At 46.9% G+C, this 21,634-nt stretch overlaps 2 protein-coding genes across 2 annotated transcripts in view; both read left to right on the top strand.

The window, feature by feature from the left end:
* The first annotated feature begins 679 nt into the window (after nucleotides 1-679).
* LOC143986879 (uncharacterized) overlaps nucleotides 680-21,634 on the top strand; it is a 1,041,669-nt gene continuing 1,020,714 nt past the window's right edge. Inside the window, exons 1-4 of the mRNA XM_077485285.1 lie at nucleotides 680-737; nucleotides 8,513-8,627; nucleotides 8,755-8,889; nucleotides 8,978-9,101. Coding sequence (XP_077341411.1) covers nucleotides 8,532-8,627; nucleotides 8,755-8,889; nucleotides 8,978-9,101 — 355 coding nt within the window. The 5' untranslated portion in view covers nucleotides 680-737; nucleotides 8,513-8,531. The remainder of the gene's footprint in view (nucleotides 738-8,512; nucleotides 8,628-8,754; nucleotides 8,890-8,977; nucleotides 9,102-21,634) is intronic.
* Nucleotides 9,223-12,245, top strand: LOC143989794 (uncharacterized). Its single transcript, XM_077490062.1, has 3 exons — nucleotides 9,223-9,315; nucleotides 9,405-9,546; nucleotides 11,035-12,245. The coding sequence occupies exons 2-3, from the start codon at nucleotides 9,483-9,485 to the stop codon at nucleotides 11,940-11,942; spliced, it is 972 nt and encodes a 323-aa protein (XP_077346188.1). The 5' UTR covers nucleotides 9,223-9,315; nucleotides 9,405-9,482; the 3' UTR covers nucleotides 11,943-12,245.

Below are 21,634 nucleotides of genomic sequence, written 5' to 3'. Positions count from 1 at the left end.
GTCATTGGTGTTTTGGTGTCACTGAGATAAAATAAGCCCGTCATTGATGTTTTGGTGTCACTGAGATAAAATAAGCCCCATCATTGGTGTTTTGGAAGAAAAATAAGCCCCATCATTGGTGTTTTGGAGGAAAAATAACTCCTGTCATTGGTGTTTTGGAGGAAAAATAAGCCCCATCATTGGTGTTTTGGCATCACTGAGATAAAATAAGCCCCATCATTGGTGTTTTGGAGGAAAAATAAGCCCCATCATTGGTATTTTGGAGTAAAAATAAGCTCCATCATTGGTGTTTTGATGTCAATGAGATAAAATAAGCCCCGTTATTGGTGTTGGTGAGATAAAATAAGTCCCATCAATAGTGTTGAGGTAAAAATAAGATCCATTATTGTTGTCAGTGAGATAAAATAAACCCCACCATTGGCACTAGTGAGATAGAATAACCCCCATCATTGATGTCAGCGAGATAAAACCTCTGGTCATGTCTATCCTTGTCTGTAATAGCCTTCTACAATTGTCTTGGGGCTGCAATTCCTCTAAGTTCCACAAGGTGGTAATATCACTTATACAGAGACAGGAAGTCGTTATGGAGAGCAGACAGGAAGTGATGTCAGGTATAAACAGGAAGTGATGTCAGGTATAAACAGGAAGTGATGTCAGGTATAAATAGGAAGTGCCCGGCGAGAGGTGAGGTGGGAGGAAGTTGAGAGAAGACATTGCTGGAAGTGGCAACAGAGGAGGTAATAAGATCTTATTTTCTATCTTCACCCAGTAACCCCCCCCCCCCCACGTCATGTCCGTCCTCTTCCTCCATAGTCACTGTGATGTCTTTTATCTCCAGCTGATGATGATACACACATATATAGTGTGGAAATGTAGATTAACCCCTTAAGGGGCAGAACATTCCCCACTTATGGGGCGGGAACATTCCCTTCAATTTGGTTGTTGTCTCACTGGAGATGAGTTGAACATACCTAATGCTGAATGAGGAGAGGGTGGGCACTGCTCTGGGGAACAATGGAAAAAGTTTTCCGGGCGCGGTTATAGGTAAATGCTTAAAGTGGGAGTAAACTCCCATACATGACTTTTACCTATAGGTGATCCTATAATACGAACTTTACCTATAGGTACTGTAAATATCTCCTAACTGTGCACCGTTTAGGAGGTATTCACTGTACATGCAGCTGCCGACCTTACCGGTGCATGCCCTCTGAATGGCCACCTGTGCCATTCCCTCAGGAGTCCTGTGCTGTAAACGGTGGCTCCCGGGTGCATACCACTCACACAGCCGGAGTCCACGAACCCGAAAAGGAAGACGGGTGAAGATGGAAGCCCTGTTTGCGGTGATCGCTCGCCACTGGAAGGGCTTTGTTCTAAGGTAAGGTGATGCATACTTGCACATTATAACTTTTCCTTGAATGGCGCCAAAACACGATATTTAAAATTCTCCATAGACAACGCTTTAACTTTTTTTTTTTTTTTTTTTTACTGGTAATCAGTTTAACCACTTCCCACCCAGGCCCATATATGGCCGGGTGGGAGTTTCCTCCTCATGAGTGAAGGTTCAGGAACGTTCCTCAGAAGGAGGGGGATCACACGTGCGCGTACCCTCGCATTGGCGTGATCCCGATGGGTGGGAGTTTCCTCCTGAGTGGAGGTTCAGGAACGTCCCTCAGAAGGAGGGGGATCACAAGTGCGCGTACCCTCGCATCAGCACGATCCCGATGGGTGGGAGTTTCTTCCTTCTGAGTGGAGGTTCAGGAACGTTCCTCAGAAGGAGGGGGATCACAAGTGCGCGTACCCTCGCATTGGCGTGATCCCGATGGGTGGGAGTTTCTTCCTTCTGAGTGGAGGTTCAGGAACGTCCCTCAGAAGGAGGGGGATCACAAGTGCGCGTACCCTCGCATCAGCACGATCCCGATGGGTGGGAGTTTCTTCCTTCTGAGTGGAGGTTCAGGAACGTTCCTCAGAAGGAGGGGGATCACAAGTGCGCGTACCCTTGCATCGGAGCGATCCCGATGGGTGGGAGTTTCCTCCTTCTGAGTGGAGGTTCAGGAACGTCTCTCAGAAGGAGGGGGATCACACGCGCGCGTACCCTCGCATCGGCGCAACCCCTATTGGTGGGAGTTTCCTCCTGAGTGGAGGTTCAGGAATGTCTCTCAGAATGAGGGGTATCACAAGCGAACATAGCCTTGCTTCGGTGCGATCCCAATGGGTGGGAGTTTCTTCCTCCTGAGTGGAGGTTCAGGAATGTCCCTCAGAAGGAGGGGGATCACGTGTGCACGTACCCTCGCATCAGCGTAATCCTGATGCGCTCGTGTCACCCGGACACGGCACATCTCCGATCGGCGGGAGGGCTCTGTGATTGGTCCTCCTGGTCACATGACGACCGTGTCCAATCACAGCCGTCATGTGATGTAAGCAGAAAGCCTGTTGCTAGGTGATCGGCTCTCCTCATGTGGAAGTTGTAGGTGAGGAGAGGAGGGCGGATTGCTGCAGCCAGCCAGTGATCAGTGAGTATAAGCTGTTTTTTACAGCTTTTTACACACTGATCACCGGCCCAGTGTCCCCACACAGTGTAAACACACAATGTCCCCTACATACTGTCCCCAAAACACTGTCCCCACACAGTGTAAACACACAATGTCCCCTACATAGTGTCCCCAAAACACTGTCCCCACACATGTCCCCACACAGTGTAAACACACAATGTCTCCTACATAGTGTCCCCAAAACACTGTCCCCACACAGTGTAAACACATAGTGTCCCCAAAACACTGTCCCCACACATGTCCCCACACAGTGTAAACACACAATGTCCCCTACATAGTGTCCCCAAAACACTGTCCCCACACAGTGTAAACACACAATGTCTCCTACATAGTGTCCCCAAAACACTGTCCCCACACAGTGTAAACACGCAATGTCCCCTACATAGTGTCCCCAAAACACTGTCCCCACACAGTGTAAACACAAAATGTCCCCTACATAGTGTCCCCAAAATACTGTCCCCACACATGTCCCCACACAGTGTAAACACGCAATGTCCCCTACATAGTGTCCCCAAAACACTGTCCCCACACAGTGTAAACACAAAATGCCCCCTACATAGTGTCCCCACACATGTCCCCACACAGTGTAAACACACAAGGTCCCCTACATAGTGTCCCCACACATGTCCCCACACAGTGTAAACACACAAGGTCCCCTACATAGTGTCCCCACACATGTCCCCACACAGTGTAAACACACAAGGTCCCCTACATAGTGTCCCCACACAGTGTAAACACACAAGGTCCCCTACATAGTGTCCCCAAAACACTGTCGCCACACAGTGTAAACACATAGTGTCCCCAAAACACTGTCCCCACACAGTGTAAACACACAATGTCCCCAAAATAGTGCCCCCAAAACACTGTCCCCACACAGTGTAAACACACACAATGTCCCCAAAACACTGTCCCCACACAGTAAAAACACCTGTCCCACATATGTAACAGTAATTTAATTTCTTTTTTTTTAATTATTTATTTTATCTAAAAAAAATTTTTTTTTTACACTGTCCCCCAAATACATACTAAACCTTGTGAGTCTAGCATGGATTTAAGGGGTGAAATACCCCTAAAAATCCATACCTAACCATACCTTAATACAAGCATGCAGCCTGACATGTCAGGAAGGCTGGGATGAGCATGTGCCCCCCTCACCTCCTGAACCATGCCAGGCCCTCAACTGGAAGGTACCTTGCCAGGGAGACCCCAACCACTTATGTTGATGCCTCCTCCCCACTACCCTGCCTTATGGTTGAGGGGGCGGGGAGTCTGCAGGTAGAGGGGTTATCAGAGTTTGCAATCTCTGGTAACATGGAATGGGATTTGGATTCGGGTTCTACTGAATTTCCAGGATTAGAATTTTTGGTTGAAGTTGTGGTTGATTCATTTTAGTGCTCACCCATAATGTCCTGCACAGTGTTTGTTCCTGGTCAGATGACTCACAGCAGCCAATAACGAGAGGGGGTAGATAACCCCTCTTCACTAAAAGAGGTACACTGAGATCAACCAATAATAGGGTGGGTGGATAACCCTCCTTTCTATAAGAGGGGGGGGGGGGGGTTGAGATCGGCCAATAATGGGGGAGGTGGATAACTATCCCTCACTATAAGAGGGGGACTGAAATCAGACAATGGGGGGGGGGGTAGATAACACCCTCACTATAAGAGGAGGACTGAGATCAGAATAATGGTGGCTAGATAACACCCTCACTATAAGAGGGAGACTGAGATCAGACAATAATGAGGGAAGGTAGATAACACACTCACTATGAGAGGTGGACTGAGATCAGAATAATGGGGGGGGGGTAGATAACACCCTCACTATAAGAGGGGGACTGAGATCAGACAATAATGGGGGGGAGGTAGATAACACCCTCACTATAAGAGGGGGACTGAGATCAGACAATAATGGGGGGAGGTAGATAACACCCTCACTATAAGAGGGGGACTGAGATCGGACAATAATGGGGGGAGGTAGATAACACCCTCACTATAAGAGGGGGACTGAGATCAGACAATAATGGGGGGAGGTAGATAACACCCTCACTATAAGAGGGGGACTGAGATCAGACAATAATGGGGGAGGTAGATAACACCCTCACTATAAGAGGGGGACTGAGATCAGACAATAATGGGGGAGGTAGATAACACCCTCACTATAAGAGGGGGACTGAGATCAGACTATAATGGGGGGAGGTAGATAACACCCTCACTATAAGGGGGGGACTGAGATCAGACAATAATGGGGGGAGGTAGATAACACTCTCACTATAAGAGGGGGACTGAGATCAGACAATAATGGGGGGAGGTAGATAACACCCTCACTATAAGAGGGGGACTGAGATCAGATAATAATGGGGGGAGGTAGATAACACCCTCACTATAAGAGGGGGACTGAGATCAGAATAATGGTGGCTAGATAACACCCTCACTATAAGAGGGGGGCTGAGATCAGACAATAATGAGGGAAGGTAGATAACACCCTCACTATGAGAGGTGGACTGAGATCAGAATAATGGGGGGAGGTAGATAACACCCTCACTATAAGAGGGGGACTGAGATCAGACAATAATGGGGGAGGTAGATAACACCCTCACTATAAGAGGGGGACTGATATCGGACAATAATGGGGGGGTAGATAACACCCTCACTATAAGAGGGGGACTGAAATCAGACAATAATGGGGGGATGGATAACTCGCCCTCACTATGAGAGGAGGACTGAGATCAGACAATAATAGGGGAGGTGGATAACTCTCCCTCACTATAAGAGGGGGACTGAGATCTTTAAATAATGGGGGTGAGGTTGATTAGCCACCCTCACTATAAGGGGGAGATAGATACCCCTGTAGGTAGGTGCAGTGCTGTAATTTTGTTCAGAAGTGCATTATGCAAAGGTTTCAGGGTTCAGGAGTGTGTTACACACAAGCACAGGCTGTAGGTATCAGGAGTGCATTAGGCAAAGAGCGGCGGGTTCAAGTTTGCATAACATAGATAGTGTAGGGTTCAGGAGTGCATTAAGCATAAGGTGCAGAATTCAGGGGTGGATTACGTCTAGGGTGCCAGATTCATGGAGTGCTGGGTTGTGGAGTACAATACACATAGAGTGAAATGATCTGGAGTGCATTACACACAGAGTGCAGGGTTCAGGAGTATTTTACGTACTGAATTCTGGATTCAGAAGTGCATGACGCACAGAGTACTGGTTACAAGTGTGCATAACACAAAGGGTTTAGGGTTCACGGCAGGGGTGTATCATGAAATGAGTGGGCCTGTGTGCAAGATAGAAAGCGGGCCCTAGGCAATGATAAAAATAAAAAAAAATCTGACAAAGTGTGGGCGTGGCTTAAATTGCACAAAATATTGGGCGTGGCTTAAAGGGGTGGGGTTTAATAGTGTCTGAGGTGAGTTATATAATGTTAAATAGGGAATGTACAGTGCAGAGTGTATGGCGGTGGGTAGTATGTGCAGGAGAGGGGGGTGGAGTGTATGGCGGTGGGTAGTATGTGCAGGAGAGGGGGGTGGAGTGTATGGCGGTGGGCAGTATGTGCAGGAGAGGGGGGTGGAGTGTATGGCGGTGGGCAGTATGTGCAGGAGAGGGGGGTGGAGTGTATGGCGGTGGGCAGTATGTGCAGGAGAGGGGGGTGGAGTGTATGGCGGTGGGCAGTATGTGCAGGAGAGGGGGGTGGAGTGTATGGCAGTGGGCAGTATGTGCAGGAGAGGGGGGTGGAGTGTATGGCAGTGGGCAGTATGTGCAGGAGAGGGGGGTGGAGTGTATGGCAGTGGGCAGTATGTGCAGGAGAGGGGGGTGGAGTGTATGGCAGTGGGCAGTATGTGCAGGAGAGGGGGGTGGAGTGTATGGCAGTGGGCAGTATGTGCAGGAGAGGGGGGTGGAGTGTATGGCAGTGGGCAGTATGTGCAGGAGAGGGGGGTGGAGTGTATGGCAGTGGGCAGTATGTGCAGGAGAGGGGGGTGGAGTGTATGGCAGTGGGTAGTATGTGCAGGAGAGGGGGGTGGAGTGTATGGCAGTGGGTAGTATGTGCAGGAGAGGAGTATTAACGCCATTACCAGTAAAAACAATAAAAAATAAAAAAGTCCCTAAATCTATCTCGTAGTTTGCAGACGCGATAACTTTTGCGCAAACAAATCAATATAATATTTTTTTTTTTTTTTTTTAATATCTAGAAGAAAATATATCTGCCTAAACTGATGACTAAATTATTTTTCTATATACTTTTTTTGGGGATATGTTTTATAGCAGAAAGTTAAAAAAATATATTTTTTTTTCAAAATTGTCGCTCTTTTTTTGTTTATAGCGCAAAAAATAAAAACCGCAGAGGTGATCAAATACCACCAAAAGAAAGCTCTATTTGTGGGAAAAAAATATGTTAGTTTTGCAGTGCCGTATCGCAAAAAAAATCCTTCTGAGGCTGAAGTGGTTAATTTATTTTTTTTGTTTTTTCAAAATACTTTTTGGGGCCACTGAATGGTATCAGTAGGGCAAAGGATGGTGCCAGTAGAACAATGGACAGTGTCAGGATTTTTTTTTATTTTTACAATTTTATTTTTTATTGGACAGTGTCAGTAAAGCAGTGCATGGTGTTAATGTTTTTTTTTAATTTTTATGTTTTTTTTTTTTTTTTTTTTACAATTTAATTGTGTTTTTCATTTTTTTTCACACAGTTTTTTTTTTGGGTGGGGGGGTGGTCAGTATCTTATATATTTTTTTTTTTTTTTACCAAATTTTATGATTTTTTTTTTTTATTTTTTTTTACAATTTTTTAATTTTTTTGTAATATTTATTGCAGTTTTATTTTTAATCAGCCCTGTTGTTGGGCTTTGGTGAGACATCAGGGGTCTAAACAAACCCCGTAGATCTCCCCTTTATAGTTTATAAATGGACGGCAGCTCCCGTCCATTTATAAACTGAAACAAGGTAACACACAGTATACTCTGCTTAGTTATTACAGGACACAGGAGCGATCACTCACTGTGTCCAATTCAGAAAAGTAAGTGGCCGGTAAATGACATTTATTTACCCACCCCTTCCTCCACTCTGCATCCTGACATCCCCAACAGCAGCCGGAGGGAGAGGAGAGGAGGAAACCGACTGTGGGCGACAAGGGGATCAGAGGAGGAGGACACAGTGGGCTGGAGGGGGAGGACAGGGGGCCGGAGAACACCAGGGCAGAGGAGGAGGAGGAGGAGGACAGGGGTCTGGAGCGCACGGGGGGGGGGGGTGGAGGGGGACACGGCGGACATTGTGGAGATGATTGGTGTGGTAGGTGGACAGTTGCAAGCACCGATATCCCTGTATGGCATTTTAACTGACAGCCACGGGAGGGAGAGGAAGAGAAGCGGCTGTCTGAAAAGCCATGCAGGGAGATCGGTGCTTGTAACTTTCCTCTGCAGCATCGATCATCCCTGGCTGTCAAGGGACAATAATCCATGTGTGCAGGGTGGGTCACAGTGCCTCCCGCTTTGGGGGCCCATGTGCAGTGAAAACCCTGCACACATGGATGATAAGCCACTGGTTCAAGAGTGCATAACGCACATTGTGCAGGGTTAAGGAGTGAAAATGCACAAGGTGTAGGCTTCAGGAGTGAAATATGCACAGGGTTCAGGAGTGCATTACACACAGGGTGTAGGGTTCAGGAGTGAAATATGTACAGGGTGCAGGGTTCAGGAGTGCATTACACACAGGGTGTAGGGTTCAGGAGTGAAATATGTACAGGGTGCAGGGTTCAGGAGTGCATTACACACAGGGTGTAGGGTTCAGGAGTGAAATATGTACAGGGTGCAGAGTTCAGGAGTGCATTACATGCACATGGTTCCAACACAGTAACCATATGGCTGCTGGGAGCTAAACCTTTCATAGCGAGGGGTGGGGTAATCTATTCCTTCACATTATTGGCTCTTACAAATCAGCTGGTCAGATGATAAACAGTGCATTCTCCGCTATCAGTCTACAGAGCAACCCGCATATGACCTCATCAATGAGGATGGAGGAGGACCGGAGTCGCATGACTGAGAAGATACTAAACCTCACCCTGGAGATCATCTACCTGCTGACCGGAGAGGTGAGGAGGATTCTGGGAGGTCACATGACATCACTCTTATCTCTATTAATAAAACACAGACCTGACCGGAGAGGTGAGGAGGATTCTGGGATTCTAACATGATGTTCCTATTGGTTCCTCAATACAGAGATTTCCTCTTGTGAAGTCAGGTGATCATATGACCATCACATCGCCTCCATGTGACTCCCTAAAACCTGAGAGACACAACATGGAGAAGATTCTAGAAGTCACCAAGAAGATGATGGAGCTGCTGACCGGAGAGGTGAGGAGGATTCTGGGAATTCTGGGACATTATCCAGTAACAGACAAGGGATGTGTCTGGATGGTGACTGTATCATTGTGTGTGTCAGGTTCCTATAAGGTGTCAGGATGTCACTGTCTATTTCTCCATGGAGGAGTGGGAGTATTTAGAAGGACACAAGGATCTCTACAAGGACATTATGATGGACAATCAGCCGCCCCTCACATCACCGGGTAAGAGGAGACTTTATTGTAAAGGAGAGAGCAGTACGGAGGCTCCACCTAGATCCCCCATCATCTGATAAACACATAGGAACAATGTATTCAGTCAGTGTGTGTGTTTCCTACAGATGGATCCAGTAATGGAAACCCACCAGAGAGATGTCCCCGCCCTTTGTATTCCCGGGATTCCACAGAGGAAGATCACACCATCCCCCACCATCATCAGGTAGATGAGGAACAATCACTGATGGTATCATTGGGATCTGTACATTATCTGCATTGTTACCATTGATGTCATTTTTATTCTATATTCAGAGTGGAAACCTGAAAGAGTCTAAAGTTGAGGTGAAATCAGAAGAAGAAGACAGGTATGTGAGGGATGATCAGCAGTCTATGGAGGAGGATGGAATAACGGGGACATTTATAGAGGAGGACACTCCTACAGAGATCAGCACAGGTGGGTCATTAACACTAAATACATTCCTCCACCCATACTGCTCACTGATTGGTCCAGAGTAGGGCGGGGACTGGGTAATATCTTCCTGTAACCCCCTGGTCACTTTCCTGAGCTGTGTTCCCTGTCCTGTATTCCTGTATTTCTCTTGGATAATCTTCCTTCTCTGTTCTGCCGACACAATTTATGTATCTTGACTGGATTTATGGAGATTCTGGGGTTCAGCTGGCAGCAAAATGTTCATTTTCACCATAGGTGTTACTAGACCTAGGCACTTGGGGTATGTGCTTTGGGTCTACTTAAATCTGTCAATTCCCACAGTTGCTTACTCTGTATTTTGCTGTCTGTGTTGGGTGGAGGGATATGTCTGTATAGTCTCAGACCCCAGTCACTGAGTGCAGTCCTGACTCCTGCACTATATACTCTATGTTGTACATGACATACTTCTGATACTATATAGTCCTATCTGTTGTATCCTATATGATAGGTTGTATATTACATACTCCTGACTTGTTTTGTGATAACATCCTCAAACTTTGGAACCTTTAAAGGAGTTGTAAATGCAGAAGATGCATTAAGATTATAAAAAAAACTTGTGTGTAGCAGCCTCACCGACACCCCCTCCCCCCAATTACTTACCTGAGCCCCATCTCTCTCCAGCGATGTCCACAAATGTTTAAGCCATCCAAGACACTCCTCCTGATTGGCTGAGACACAGCAGTGGTGCCATTGGCCCACGCGGCTGTCAATTAAAGTCCGTTGGCCAATCAGGGGAGAGAGGGGGCAGGACTGGGTCGGGGCTCCATGTTTGAATGGACACACACAGAGTTGTGACTCAGCACCAGTGCCCCCATAGGAAGCTGCTGACTGTGGGGGCACTCAATAGGAAGGAGGGGCCAGGAGCATCAAAGAGGGAACCGAGAAGAGGAGGATCTGGGCTGCTCTGTGCAAAACCAACTGCACAGAGGAGGGAAGTATAACATTTTATTTATTTTTAAAACAAGCCTTTACAATCACTTTAAACAGAAAGTGATAATGAGGGAGGAGTCAATAACCCAATGATGGGGGTCTTCAGGATCAGTCCAGTCTTCATCTTGGTTGTTCTCCCCCCATCCTCACTCTCTGACCTCTGGTGGGGCTCAGCCCCGCTGTTATTCATGACTAAATCATGGACTAAATAAGGAAGTGCAGGACTTCTTGTGTTGGGAAGATGGCAATGAGTGATAGAGGGGGAGGGGACACTCGTCCTATAATCCCCTCATCACTGTCACTCCTATAAAAGACAGTTCTCGTTGTTTCCTCACTCTCTGACTAAGGTCCATGAATAAAGAAATGATCTGGTAGGAGATCAGAGGACCCATTTACTAGTTATCTTGAGGGGGGAATTGTAAGATCCTCAGAGACAAAGCTGTCTGATGTGGGCGGAGTCCTGGTTTAGGGGAACCAATCAGCTCATGTCTAGTAATAATCTTTGTATTTCTATTTTAGTAGATGGACGGGAGATGAGGAAAACCTCAGAGGATTGTCTCACTTTGTCTCCAGACTGTAAAGTAGAAGATGAGGACATCACACAGTATAGTCCAGGAGAAAACCCGACTACCTCAAATGTCCATCCGGCACCACACAGTGTAGATGGACCATCGTATTCCTCTTATCCTGAGGAACCTCAGACTGTGAGGGACGGGGCCGTCCTTCCAACAGAGAAGAGCTTTTCCTGTACTGAGTGCGGGAGAGGTTTCCGTTTTAAATCCCAACTTAATGTGCATAGAAGTTCTCACACGGGGGATAAACCATATTCCTGTTCTGAGTGCGGGAAGTGTTTCAATTATAAATCTAACCTTAATATGCATAATAGATCTCACACGAGGGAGAAGCCATTTTCCTGTCCTGAGTGCGGAAAATGTTTTTCTGTGAAGTGCAATCTTAATAGACATCAGACATTGCACACAGGGGAGAAACCATATTCCTGCCCCGAGTGTGGGAAATGTTTTTCACAGAAGTCCAATCTTTCTATACATGAGAGATCTCACACGGGGGAGAAGCCGTATTCCTGTCCTGAGTGTGGGAAATGTTTTTCATTGAAGCTAAATCTTGAAATGCATCAGAGATCTCACACAGGGGAGAAGCCGTATTGCTGCCCTGAGTGTGGGAAATGTTTTGTACTGAAGTCCCATCTTTCCAGACATCAGAAATGGCACATGCGGGAGAAGCCATATTCCTGTCTTGAGTGTGGGAACTGTTTTTTACATAAGTCCCATCTTTACACACATCAGAGATCTCACACGGGGGAGAAGCTGTATTCCTGTCCTGAGTGTGGGAAATGTTTTTCACTGAAGTCCGATCTTAACACACATCAGAGATCTCACACGGGGGAGAAGCAACTTTCCTGTCCTGAGTGAGGGAAATGTTCCTCACTGAAGTTCTGTCTTCCTGTACATCAGGGATCCCACACAACCCTCGAGGTGTATTAGTGACTTGAGTGCGGGAAATGTCTTCTATATGAATGTTGCTGGACATCACAGCTCTCATGTGGGGAAGAAGCACACCCTGATATACACCTCAGATATACTCCATGGCTGATCTTCATCATGTAAGAAACAGTTGATAAGGAGATCAGAGACAACCAAACACATGGATGAAGTGTTGTACCGTGTTGGCCATTAATAGAAGTAGACAAATAAAAATGGAGTCATTACCTTTCATTGGCTGAGTACATTTTGTAGTGTGGAGACTTAGAGGTCTACTTAAATTTCTTTTTTTTTTTAAACGAAAATGAGACATATTTGCCTGTGATGAATGTTGGTAGTTTTATTTCATACCTTGTTTTCCTATAATCGTAATCGCCACAATGTGGTATTACGTTATTTTTTCTGCTTGAAGTATTTCAAGAAATATTCGCCATCTTGGTCACTAGACAGAGCTGCAATCAAGGGAAATGTTAATTAAATTTCTGCCAGAATTAATCACGACTGAGAAAATCCTTGTCACATTCGTCCAACAAAATTTTCACCTTTCATTTACCTTCCCCCCCCCATTCACACAGAAGGAATGTACATGTACTTTCACCGGGTGAATTGCTGTGCAATTATTTTATGAATAGACCCCTAAGTGTCAGGAGACGTTTATATGAAGACAGGAAGTATGTAGCAGATAAATGAATAGACCTCCTAGCAATGTTAGGGGGAGCTCTAATGTTTAGAGTGTGACCATGGCAGAGTGATCCCATCTAGCTCACATTAACCCTTTCACTGCCAGAGCTGGTTTTACATTATTTCCGCACACATGGTAAAATGCAGATTTGGGGCCTGAAGATTGGATAAAACCCCCAAACCTATATTTTCTGAAAGCAGAGACCCCGGAGAATAAAATGGTGGTAATTGTTAAAGGGGTTGTAAGCCCTCGTGTTTTTTTTTTTTCACCCTAATGCATCCTATGCATTAAGGTGAAAAAACACCTGCCAGTGACCGCCTCCCCCCCCCCTCCCTATTTTACTTACCTGAACCTTGGAATTTTCCAAGGCGAGGATGTGCAGTTCCTCTGCCCGGGGTCCCTGGCATTGATTGGATAGATTGATAGCAGCGCAGCCATTTGCTCCCGCTGCTGTCAATCAAATTCAATGACACGGGGGGGGCCAAGTCAGATTCGGCAGCTGTGGGCACTGAATGATGGACTCTGGAACGCACCCGCAAGGTAACCCCCTGGGAAAACGCTTCTTCTAGGGGGTTATCTGATGCAGGGAGGAGCTGCAAGAGCCACCCGGGGGACCCCAGAAGAGTATGTTCAGGGCCTCTCTGTGCAAAACTAATTGCACAGTGGAGGTATGACATGTTTGTTATTTTTTTTTTTTTAAATGGAAGCTTTACAATTACTTTAAGTTGTTCCTCGTACACAAATGTGTATACAAAGGAGCATGGGGAAGCTCATGTCCATAATGGGGGTGGTACTGACGCAGCCCCAAATCCACAATGACTCATAAGTGATATGGTCCAGAAATATTTGGACAGAATAAAGGTGGATAAAGCACCTGGCCCTGATGGCATCCACCCATGGATCCTAAAAGAATTGAGCTCTTTAATTTCAAAGCCATTGTATCTAATTTTTAGGGACTCATTAATGACAGGAATAGTACCACTGGATTGGCGCAGGGCCAATGTGGTGCCTATATTTAAAAAGGGAACAAAGTCTTTACCAAGTAATTATAGACCCGTTAGTTTAACTTCTATAGTTGGGAAGATACAGGAGGGATTAATAAAAGGCCACATAGACGAGTTCTTGCAGGAAAAAAATATTTTGAGCAACAGACAGCATGGATTCATGAAAGACAGGAGTTGTCAGACAAACCTGATTTCTTTTTATGAGGTGGTAAGTAAAACCTTGGACAGAGGGGTGGTGGTGGACGTGATATATTTGGATTTTGCAAAAGCGTTCGATACAGTTCCACACACACGGCTTATGTGTAAAGTAAAGTCAACAGGTTTGGAAATATCAGTTTGTAAATGGGTAGAAAACTGGCTAAAAGACAGAATTCAGAGAGTAGTGGTTAATGATTCTTACTCTGAATGGTCTAAGGTTATCAGTGGTGTACCCCAAGATTCAGTGCTGGGACCCTTACTTTTTAATATCTTTATAAATTATATTGGGTCTGGGATCAAAATTAACATTTCCATCTTTGCAGATGACATCAAGGTATGCAGTGGAATAACGTCCTTATAGGATGTTTCCAATTTACAAGCCGACCTCAATGCTCTGTCTAATTGGGCGACTATGTGGCAGATGAGGCTTAATGTTGAGAAATGTAAAGTTATGCACTTGGGGGCTAAGAATATGGATGCATCATATATTATAGGGGGAGTACAACTGGGGGGATCCATAGTGGAGAAGGATCTGGGGGTTTTGGTAGATCATAAGCTCAATAATAACATGCAATGCCAAGCTGTGGTTTCCAAAGCGAGCAAAGTCCTTTCTTGTATTAAGAGAGGTATGGACTCCAGAGAGAGAGATATCATTTTGCCCCTGTTCAAATCATTAGTAAGACCTCATCTGGAATATGCAGTTCAGTTTTGGGCACCAGTTCTCAAAAAGTATATCGGGGAACTGGTGAAAGTGCAGGGAAGGGCAACCGAAATGATAAGAGGCATAGAGGAACTCGGCTATGAGGAAAGATTAGAGGAACTGAATTTATTCACTCTTGATAAGAGGAGATTAAGGGGGATATGATCAACATGTACAAATATATAAGGGGTCCATATAGGGAACTTGGTGTCGAGTTATTCACTTTACAGTCAACAAAGAGGACAAGGGGGCACTCTTTACGTCTAGAGGAGAAGAGATTTCATCTCCAAATACGGAAAGGTTTCTTCACAGTAAGAGCTGTGAAAATGTGGAATAGACTCCCTGCAGAGATGGTTTTGGCCAGCTCAGTGGATTGCTTTAAGAAAGGCCTGGATTATTTCCTAAGTGTACATAATATAACTGGGTACTAAAATTTATAGGTAAAGTTGATCCGGGGAAAAACCGATTGCCTCTCGGGGGATCAGGAAGGATTTTTTTCCCCTGCTTCAGCAAATTAGATCATGCTCTGCTGGGGTTTTTTGCCTTCCTCTGGATCAACTGTGGGTATAGAATTGGGTATATGGGCTGATATGATATTTAATATAAATATATATATAGATATATATACATATATATAACATCATTTTTATTTTTATTTTTTTGGTTGAACTCCATGGACTTGTGTCTTTTTTCAACCTGACTAACAATGTAACAAATATCACCTTCATATCCGGGTTTATTTTCTACTTTCCCCCATTTTCTATGGTGTGATCTTTTCTACAATACTTTTGTTATAATAATGTAAGACGTTGTTTATTGTATACAAATTAATAATGACTCCGCCTCCACATTCCAGACTAGGGATGAGCTTCGTGTTCGAGTCGAACATCGGCTGTTCGCCCGTTTCGGCGAATTACGAACGTTATGGGCCGTTCGCGCCAAATTCGTGTGGCGCTCACGGCCCACAATGCACTGCGATGGCGCAGTGCATTGCTGGCTCATCATTGGCCAAGCATGCACTGTGACCCCGCATGCTTGGCCAATCACAGTGCCGGCAGCGAGGAGAGCCATGATCCTGCCTGTGGCCAATCATAGCTCAGGCTGTGTAGTACACACCTCACACTATATAAGGCCGCCAGTGAGGCGGCCTTGTGTAGTGTGTTGGTGTCTGTAGCAGTTAGTGGGTGTTCTGTGTACCTTCAACACAGTATACACCGATCGTTATCGGCCGATTTTTCGTTCTTGCTCTTCTGTAGTGGTTGTTGTCTGCGTGCCCTGACCGCAGTATACACCGCTATATTCACCTATATAGCTAGCGATATATCTATCTTTTATAATAGAGCTTGCAGTCAGCAGTAGGAGCTAGTGCGTGCTGTCTGCGTGCTCTGAACCCAGTATACACCGCTATATCCACCTACATAGCAAACTATCTTGCTCGTTTTAAATAGAGCTTGCAGTCAGCGGTAGGAGCTTGTGCGTGCTGTCTGCGTGCTCTGAACCCAGTATACACCGCTATATCCACCTATATAGCAAACTATCTTGCTCGTTTTAAATAGAGCTTGCAGTCAGCGGTAGGAGCTTGTACGTGCTGTCTGCATGCTCTAAACCCGGTATACACCGCTATATCCACCTATATAGCAAACTATCTTGCTCGTTTTAAATAGAGCTTGCAGTCAGCGGTAGGAGCTTGTGCGTGCTGTCTGCGTGCTCTGAACCCAGTATACACCGCTATATCCACCTATATAGCAAACTATCTTGCTCTTTTTAAATAGAGCTTGCAGTCAGCGGTAGGAGCTTGTGCGTGCTGTCTGCGTGCTCTGAACCCAGTATACACTGCTATATCCACCTATATAGCAAACTATCTTGCTCGTTTTAAATAGAGCTTGCAGTCAGCGGTAGGAAGGTGTAGAATTAGGTGTGCCACAGCCAAGTGCTTCCGGGCAGTCTGCTAGCAGTACACCCACGTCCGATTATAGCAGGCAAATGTCCCTGCCCCAGCTGCTGGACCGGCGAAAGAAGTTCACTCCCAGCCATCCACATGCCCAGCAGTTGAATGCTAGCTTGGCTAAATTGCTAGCACTTCAACTGCTGCCTTTTCAGTTGGTAGACTCAGCCCCCTTCCGTGAGTTTGTACAATGTGCGGTTCCTCAGTTGCAGGTCCCCAAATGCCACTTTTTCTCACGGAAGGCGATTCCGGCTCTCTACTGGCATGTGGAAGGCAATGTCCTTGCCTCGCTGGAGAGGGCGGTCAGTGGTAAGGTGCATATTACTGCTGACTCATGGTCCAGCAGGCATGGACAGGGATGTTACCTGTCTTTCACGGCCCATTGGGTCACTCTTCTGGCAGCTGGGAAGGATGCAGGACAAGGTGCAGTAGTGTTGGAGGTTGTTCCGCCACCACGCCTCCAAAATGCTACTATTGGTTGTGACACACCTCTCTCCTCCACCCCCTCCTCTTCTTCTTCCTCCATGGCCTCTTCCAGTGCTCTGTCCTCAGAACCAACGGTGCTCCGTAGGCGTTCCAGGGACTACGCAAGTACGCAGGCAAAACAATGCCATGCCGTGCTTGCGCTGGTTTGTTTGGGGGACAGGAGCCACACTGGGGTGGATGTTTTGTCAGCTCTGCAGAGGCAGGCCGAGAGGTGGTTGACGCCATGCCAGCTTAAGCCAGGAATGGTGGTTTGCGACAATGGCACCAACCTCCTCTCTGCCCTCCGACAGGGACAACTGACCCATGTGCCCTGTGTAGCTCACGTCCTTAACCTGGTGGTGCAGCGGTTCTTGGGCAGGTACCCCGGCTTACAGGATGTCCTGAAGCAGGCCAGGAAAGTCTGTGTGCATTTCCGCCGATCATTTAATGCCTGTGCTCGGCTGGCTGAGCTCCAAAAGGAGTTGAACCTGCCCAAGAACCGCCTTGTATATGACATGCCCACCAGGTGGAACTCAACGTTGGCCATGCTGCAGCGGCTGCACATGCATCAGAGGGCCATCAATGAGTACCTGTGCGACTACGGCACCAGGACAAGGTCAGGGGAGCTCAGTTTTTTCTCACCACGCCAGTGGGGCATGATCAGGGATGCAGGCACTGTCCTGTCACTGTTTGAGGAGGCCACAAGGATGGTGAGCAGTGATAGTGCATGCATCAGTGACACTGTACCTCTTGTCCACCTCTTGGAGCATACGCTGCGTGGAATAATGGACAGGGCACTTGAGGCAGGAAGAGGAGGACTTCCTTGCCTCTCAAGGCCCCTTTATCCAGACAGTGTCCTTGCTGTGCCACCCATCACACAGGAAGAGGAGGAGGAGGATGATTGTGTGGGATTAAAATGAGGTTGTTAATTGGAATACAGCTGCCATAATATTTAACAAAGCTAAGATGGATAGGATACATAAGAAGTATTTCTACAAAAATGAAATCTAAAGGTCTGATAATAACTTGATATGCGGTCCATGATGTGAGAGCAATAATAAATAAAATTTAAATATAACAGACCCATCACATCAAGTCCACACACCCCACATAGGATAGATGCCACCTGCAGCCAGTTGTTTTATAGTTTTTGATCTGGCTGAGAGCTTTCTGTTCTGTCATATACAGATTGTTGGTTCTTTTGAAATTCAAAGCAGAATGTGTGGATTGTGAAATGATGTGCCCCTTTTCCTTGTAAGCGCAGTTGTATAAGCAGAAGAATATTTTAGATTTATGGAATCTCAGCATGACCTTGCGGTTTTGTTATTTATTATGTTATGACATCAGGAAAATAATGTCAGATGGAAACTAAGGACTTGTGTTTAGTGATGGCCGAACAGTTCGCCCGGCGGTCGTTTCACTGCGAATTTCGGCTGTTCGCGGTCCGCCAATTCGGCGGACTATTGGCGCCGTTCGCCCGGCGGACTTCCGTGTTTTTACTGTGTAAAGGAACTTTGACCTGATGACACATCCATCATGGGGTACAGGACAGCCAATTGAGACATTACAGCACATGGACATTCCCCCTAACTTATAAATACACCCGATCCGGCGGCCATTTTACATTCTTTCTTCTGTCACTAAAGGGAAAGGTTGCTGTGTGGAGTAGGGAGAGATAAAACGCTAGCTATTTGGTACACAAAAGTTCTTTTCAGGACTGGTATAGGTGTTAGGTGTATATAGGTTTGCTGTGCTACTGATTGTTGCAGCAGCCTGAGTGTCTTTTGTCAGTTTAGAGAAAGGGACAGGGCGCTGTGTGCTGCTATTGTAGGGACAGCCAGATTAGTCATCATCATCATTAGCTGTTACTATCAGGTCCACAAAAGTGCTATCACAGTAACCAGTTATTGTTCCAGTAGCCTCTGTTTTGCCAGTTCATATAGGGACAGGCAGGAAGCAGTGTGTCAGGCAGTGAGGGTCAGTTTAAACAGTAGCTGTTACTATTAGTTCCACAAAGGTTCTTTTCAGGACTGGTATCAGTGGTATGGTAATAGGCTTGTACACGTATAATATTCTTTCTTCCAAATATAGAAAGAATATTATACTTGACTGCTGCCCTTCTGCTGCAGTCTGCTAATCAGTCACAACTCACTTGTTCCACAAAGCTCTTTATCAGGACTGGTAACTTGGTCTGTCTAGGGTGCTACAGTACATAGGCTTGAGTGAGGTACAGTCTGCTATTCTATAAGGACTGGTATCGGTCCACAACACACAGGGTTGAGGTGCACTACTGCTGACCGCTGCCCTATACTGCCGCAGTCCTTCAGCAGTATAGGGACTGACGTACAGTCTGCTAATCACTCACACACAACCTACTTGGTCCACAAAAGTCCTTATAAGGACTGGTAACTTGGTCTAGGGTGCTACAGTACATAGGGTTGAGTGAGGTACAGTCTGCTATTCTGTAAGGACTGGTATCGGTCCACAATACATAGGGTTGAGGTGCACTACTGCTGACCGCTTCCCTATACTGCAGCAGTCCTTCAGCAGTATAGGGACTGACGTACAGTCTGCTAATCAGTCAGTGCTTATTATGAGGGGCTCACACCATCCCTGTGCTGTGCTGACTTACTCCTGGGGCTGCTTATTATGAGGGGCTCACACCATCCCTGTGCTGTGCTGACTTACTCCTGGGGCTGCTTATTATGAGGGGCTCACACCATCCCTGTGCTATGCTGATTTACTCCTGGGGCTGCTTATTATGAGGGGCTCACACCATCCCTGTGCTGTGCTGACTTACTCCTGGGGCTGCTTATTATGAGGGGCTCACACCATCCCTGTGCTCTGCTGACATCCTCCTGGGGCTGCTTATTATGAGGGGCTCACACCATCCCTGTGCTATGCTGATTTACTCCTGGGGCTGCTTATTATGAGGGGCTCACACCATCCCTGTGCTATGCTGATTTACTCCTGGGGCTGCTTATTATGAGGGGCTCACACCATCCCTGTGCTGTGCTGACTTACTCCTGGGGCTGCTTATTATGAGGGGCTCACACCATCCCTGTGCTATGCTGATTTACTCCTGGGGCTGCTTATTATGAGGGGCTCACACCATCCCTGTGCTGTGCTGACTTACTACTGGGGCTGCTTATTATGAGGGGCTCACACCATCCCTGTGCTGTGCTGACATCCTCCTGGGGCTGCTTATTATGAGGGGCTCACACCATCCCTGTGCTATGCTGATTTACTCCTGGGGCTGCTTATTATGAGGGGCTCACACCATCCCTGTGCTGTGCTGATTTACTCCTGGGGCTGCTTATTATGAGGGGCTCACACCATTCCTGTGCTATGCTGATTTACTCCTGGGGCTGCTTATTATGAGGGGCTCACACCATCCCCGTGCTATGCTGACTTACTCCTGGGGCTGCTTATTATGACGGGCTCACACCATCCCTGTGCTGTGCTGACATCCTCCTGGGGCTGCTTATTATGAGGGTCTCACACCATCCCCGTGCTATGCTGATTTACTCCTGGGGCTGCTTATTATGAGGGGCTCACACCATCCCTGTGCTGTGCTGACTTACTCCTGGGGCTGCTTATTATGAGGGGCTCACATCATCCCTGTGCTATGCTGATTTACTCCTGGGGCTGCTTATTATGAGGGGCTCACACCATCCCTGTGCTGTGCTGATTTACTCCTGGGGCTGCTTATTATGAGGGACTCACACCATCCCTGTGCTGTGCTGACTTACTCCTGGGGCTGCTTATTATGAGGGGCTCACACCATCCCTGTGCTATGCTGATTTACTCCTGGGGCTGCTTATTATGAGGGGCTCACACCATCCCTGTGCGGTGCTGACTTACTCCTGGGGCTGTTTATTATGAGGGGCTCACACCATCCCTGTGCTATGCTGATTTACTCCTGGGGCTGCTTATTACGAGGGGCTCACACCATCCCTGTGCTGTGCTGATTTACTCCTGGGGCTGCTTATTAGAGGGGCTCACACCATCCCTGTGCTGTGCTGACTTACTCCTGGGGCTGCTTATTATGAGGGGCTCACACCATCCCTGTGCTGTGCTGACATCCTCCTGGGGCTGCTTATTATGAGGGGCTCACACCATCCCTGTGCTATGCTGATTTACTCCTGGGGCTGCTTATTATGAGGGGCTCACACCATCCCTGTGCTATGCTGATTTACTCCTGGGGCTGCTTATTATGAGGGGCTCACACCATCCCTGTGCTGTGCTGACTTACTCCTGGGGCTGCTTATTATGAGGGGCTCAAACCATCCCTGTGCTATGCTGACATCCTCCTGGGGCTGCTTATTATGAGGGGCTCACACCATCCCTGTGCTGTGCTGACTTACTCCTGGGGCTGCTTATTATGAGGGGCTCACACCATCCCTGTGCTATGCTGATTTACTCCTGGGGCTGCTTATTATGAGGGGCTCACACCATCCCTGTGCTATGCTGACTTACTCCTGGGGCTGCTTATTATGAGGGGCTCACACCATCCCTGTGCTGTGCTGACTTACTCCTGGGGCTGCTTATTATGAGGGGCTCACACCATCCCTGTGCTATGCTGACATCCTCCTGGGGCTGCTTATTATGAGGGGCTCACACCATCCC

The sequence above is a fragment of the Lithobates pipiens genome, unplaced genomic scaffold, assembly GCF_037356315.1.
Source record: "Lithobates pipiens isolate NorthernLeopardFrog02 unplaced genomic scaffold, aLitPip1_a1.2 Scaffold_18, whole genome shotgun sequence".
Lineage (NCBI taxonomy): Eukaryota > Metazoa > Chordata > Amphibia > Anura > Ranidae > Lithobates > Lithobates pipiens.
This window is presented reverse-complemented; position numbering and strand designations above follow the sequence as displayed.

What these genes read in the sequence shown, in the direction of transcription:
- LOC143989794 (XM_077490062.1), top strand. Translation starts at nt 9,483, where the DNA reads ATGGAGGAGGATGGAATAACGGGGACATTTATAGAGGAGGACACTCCT. An exon ending in TCCTACAGAGATCAGCACAG is followed by an intron (nt 9,547 to 11,034) that starts GTGGGTCATTAA and finishes CTATTTTAGTAG; the next exon opens with ATGGACGGGAGATGAGGAAA.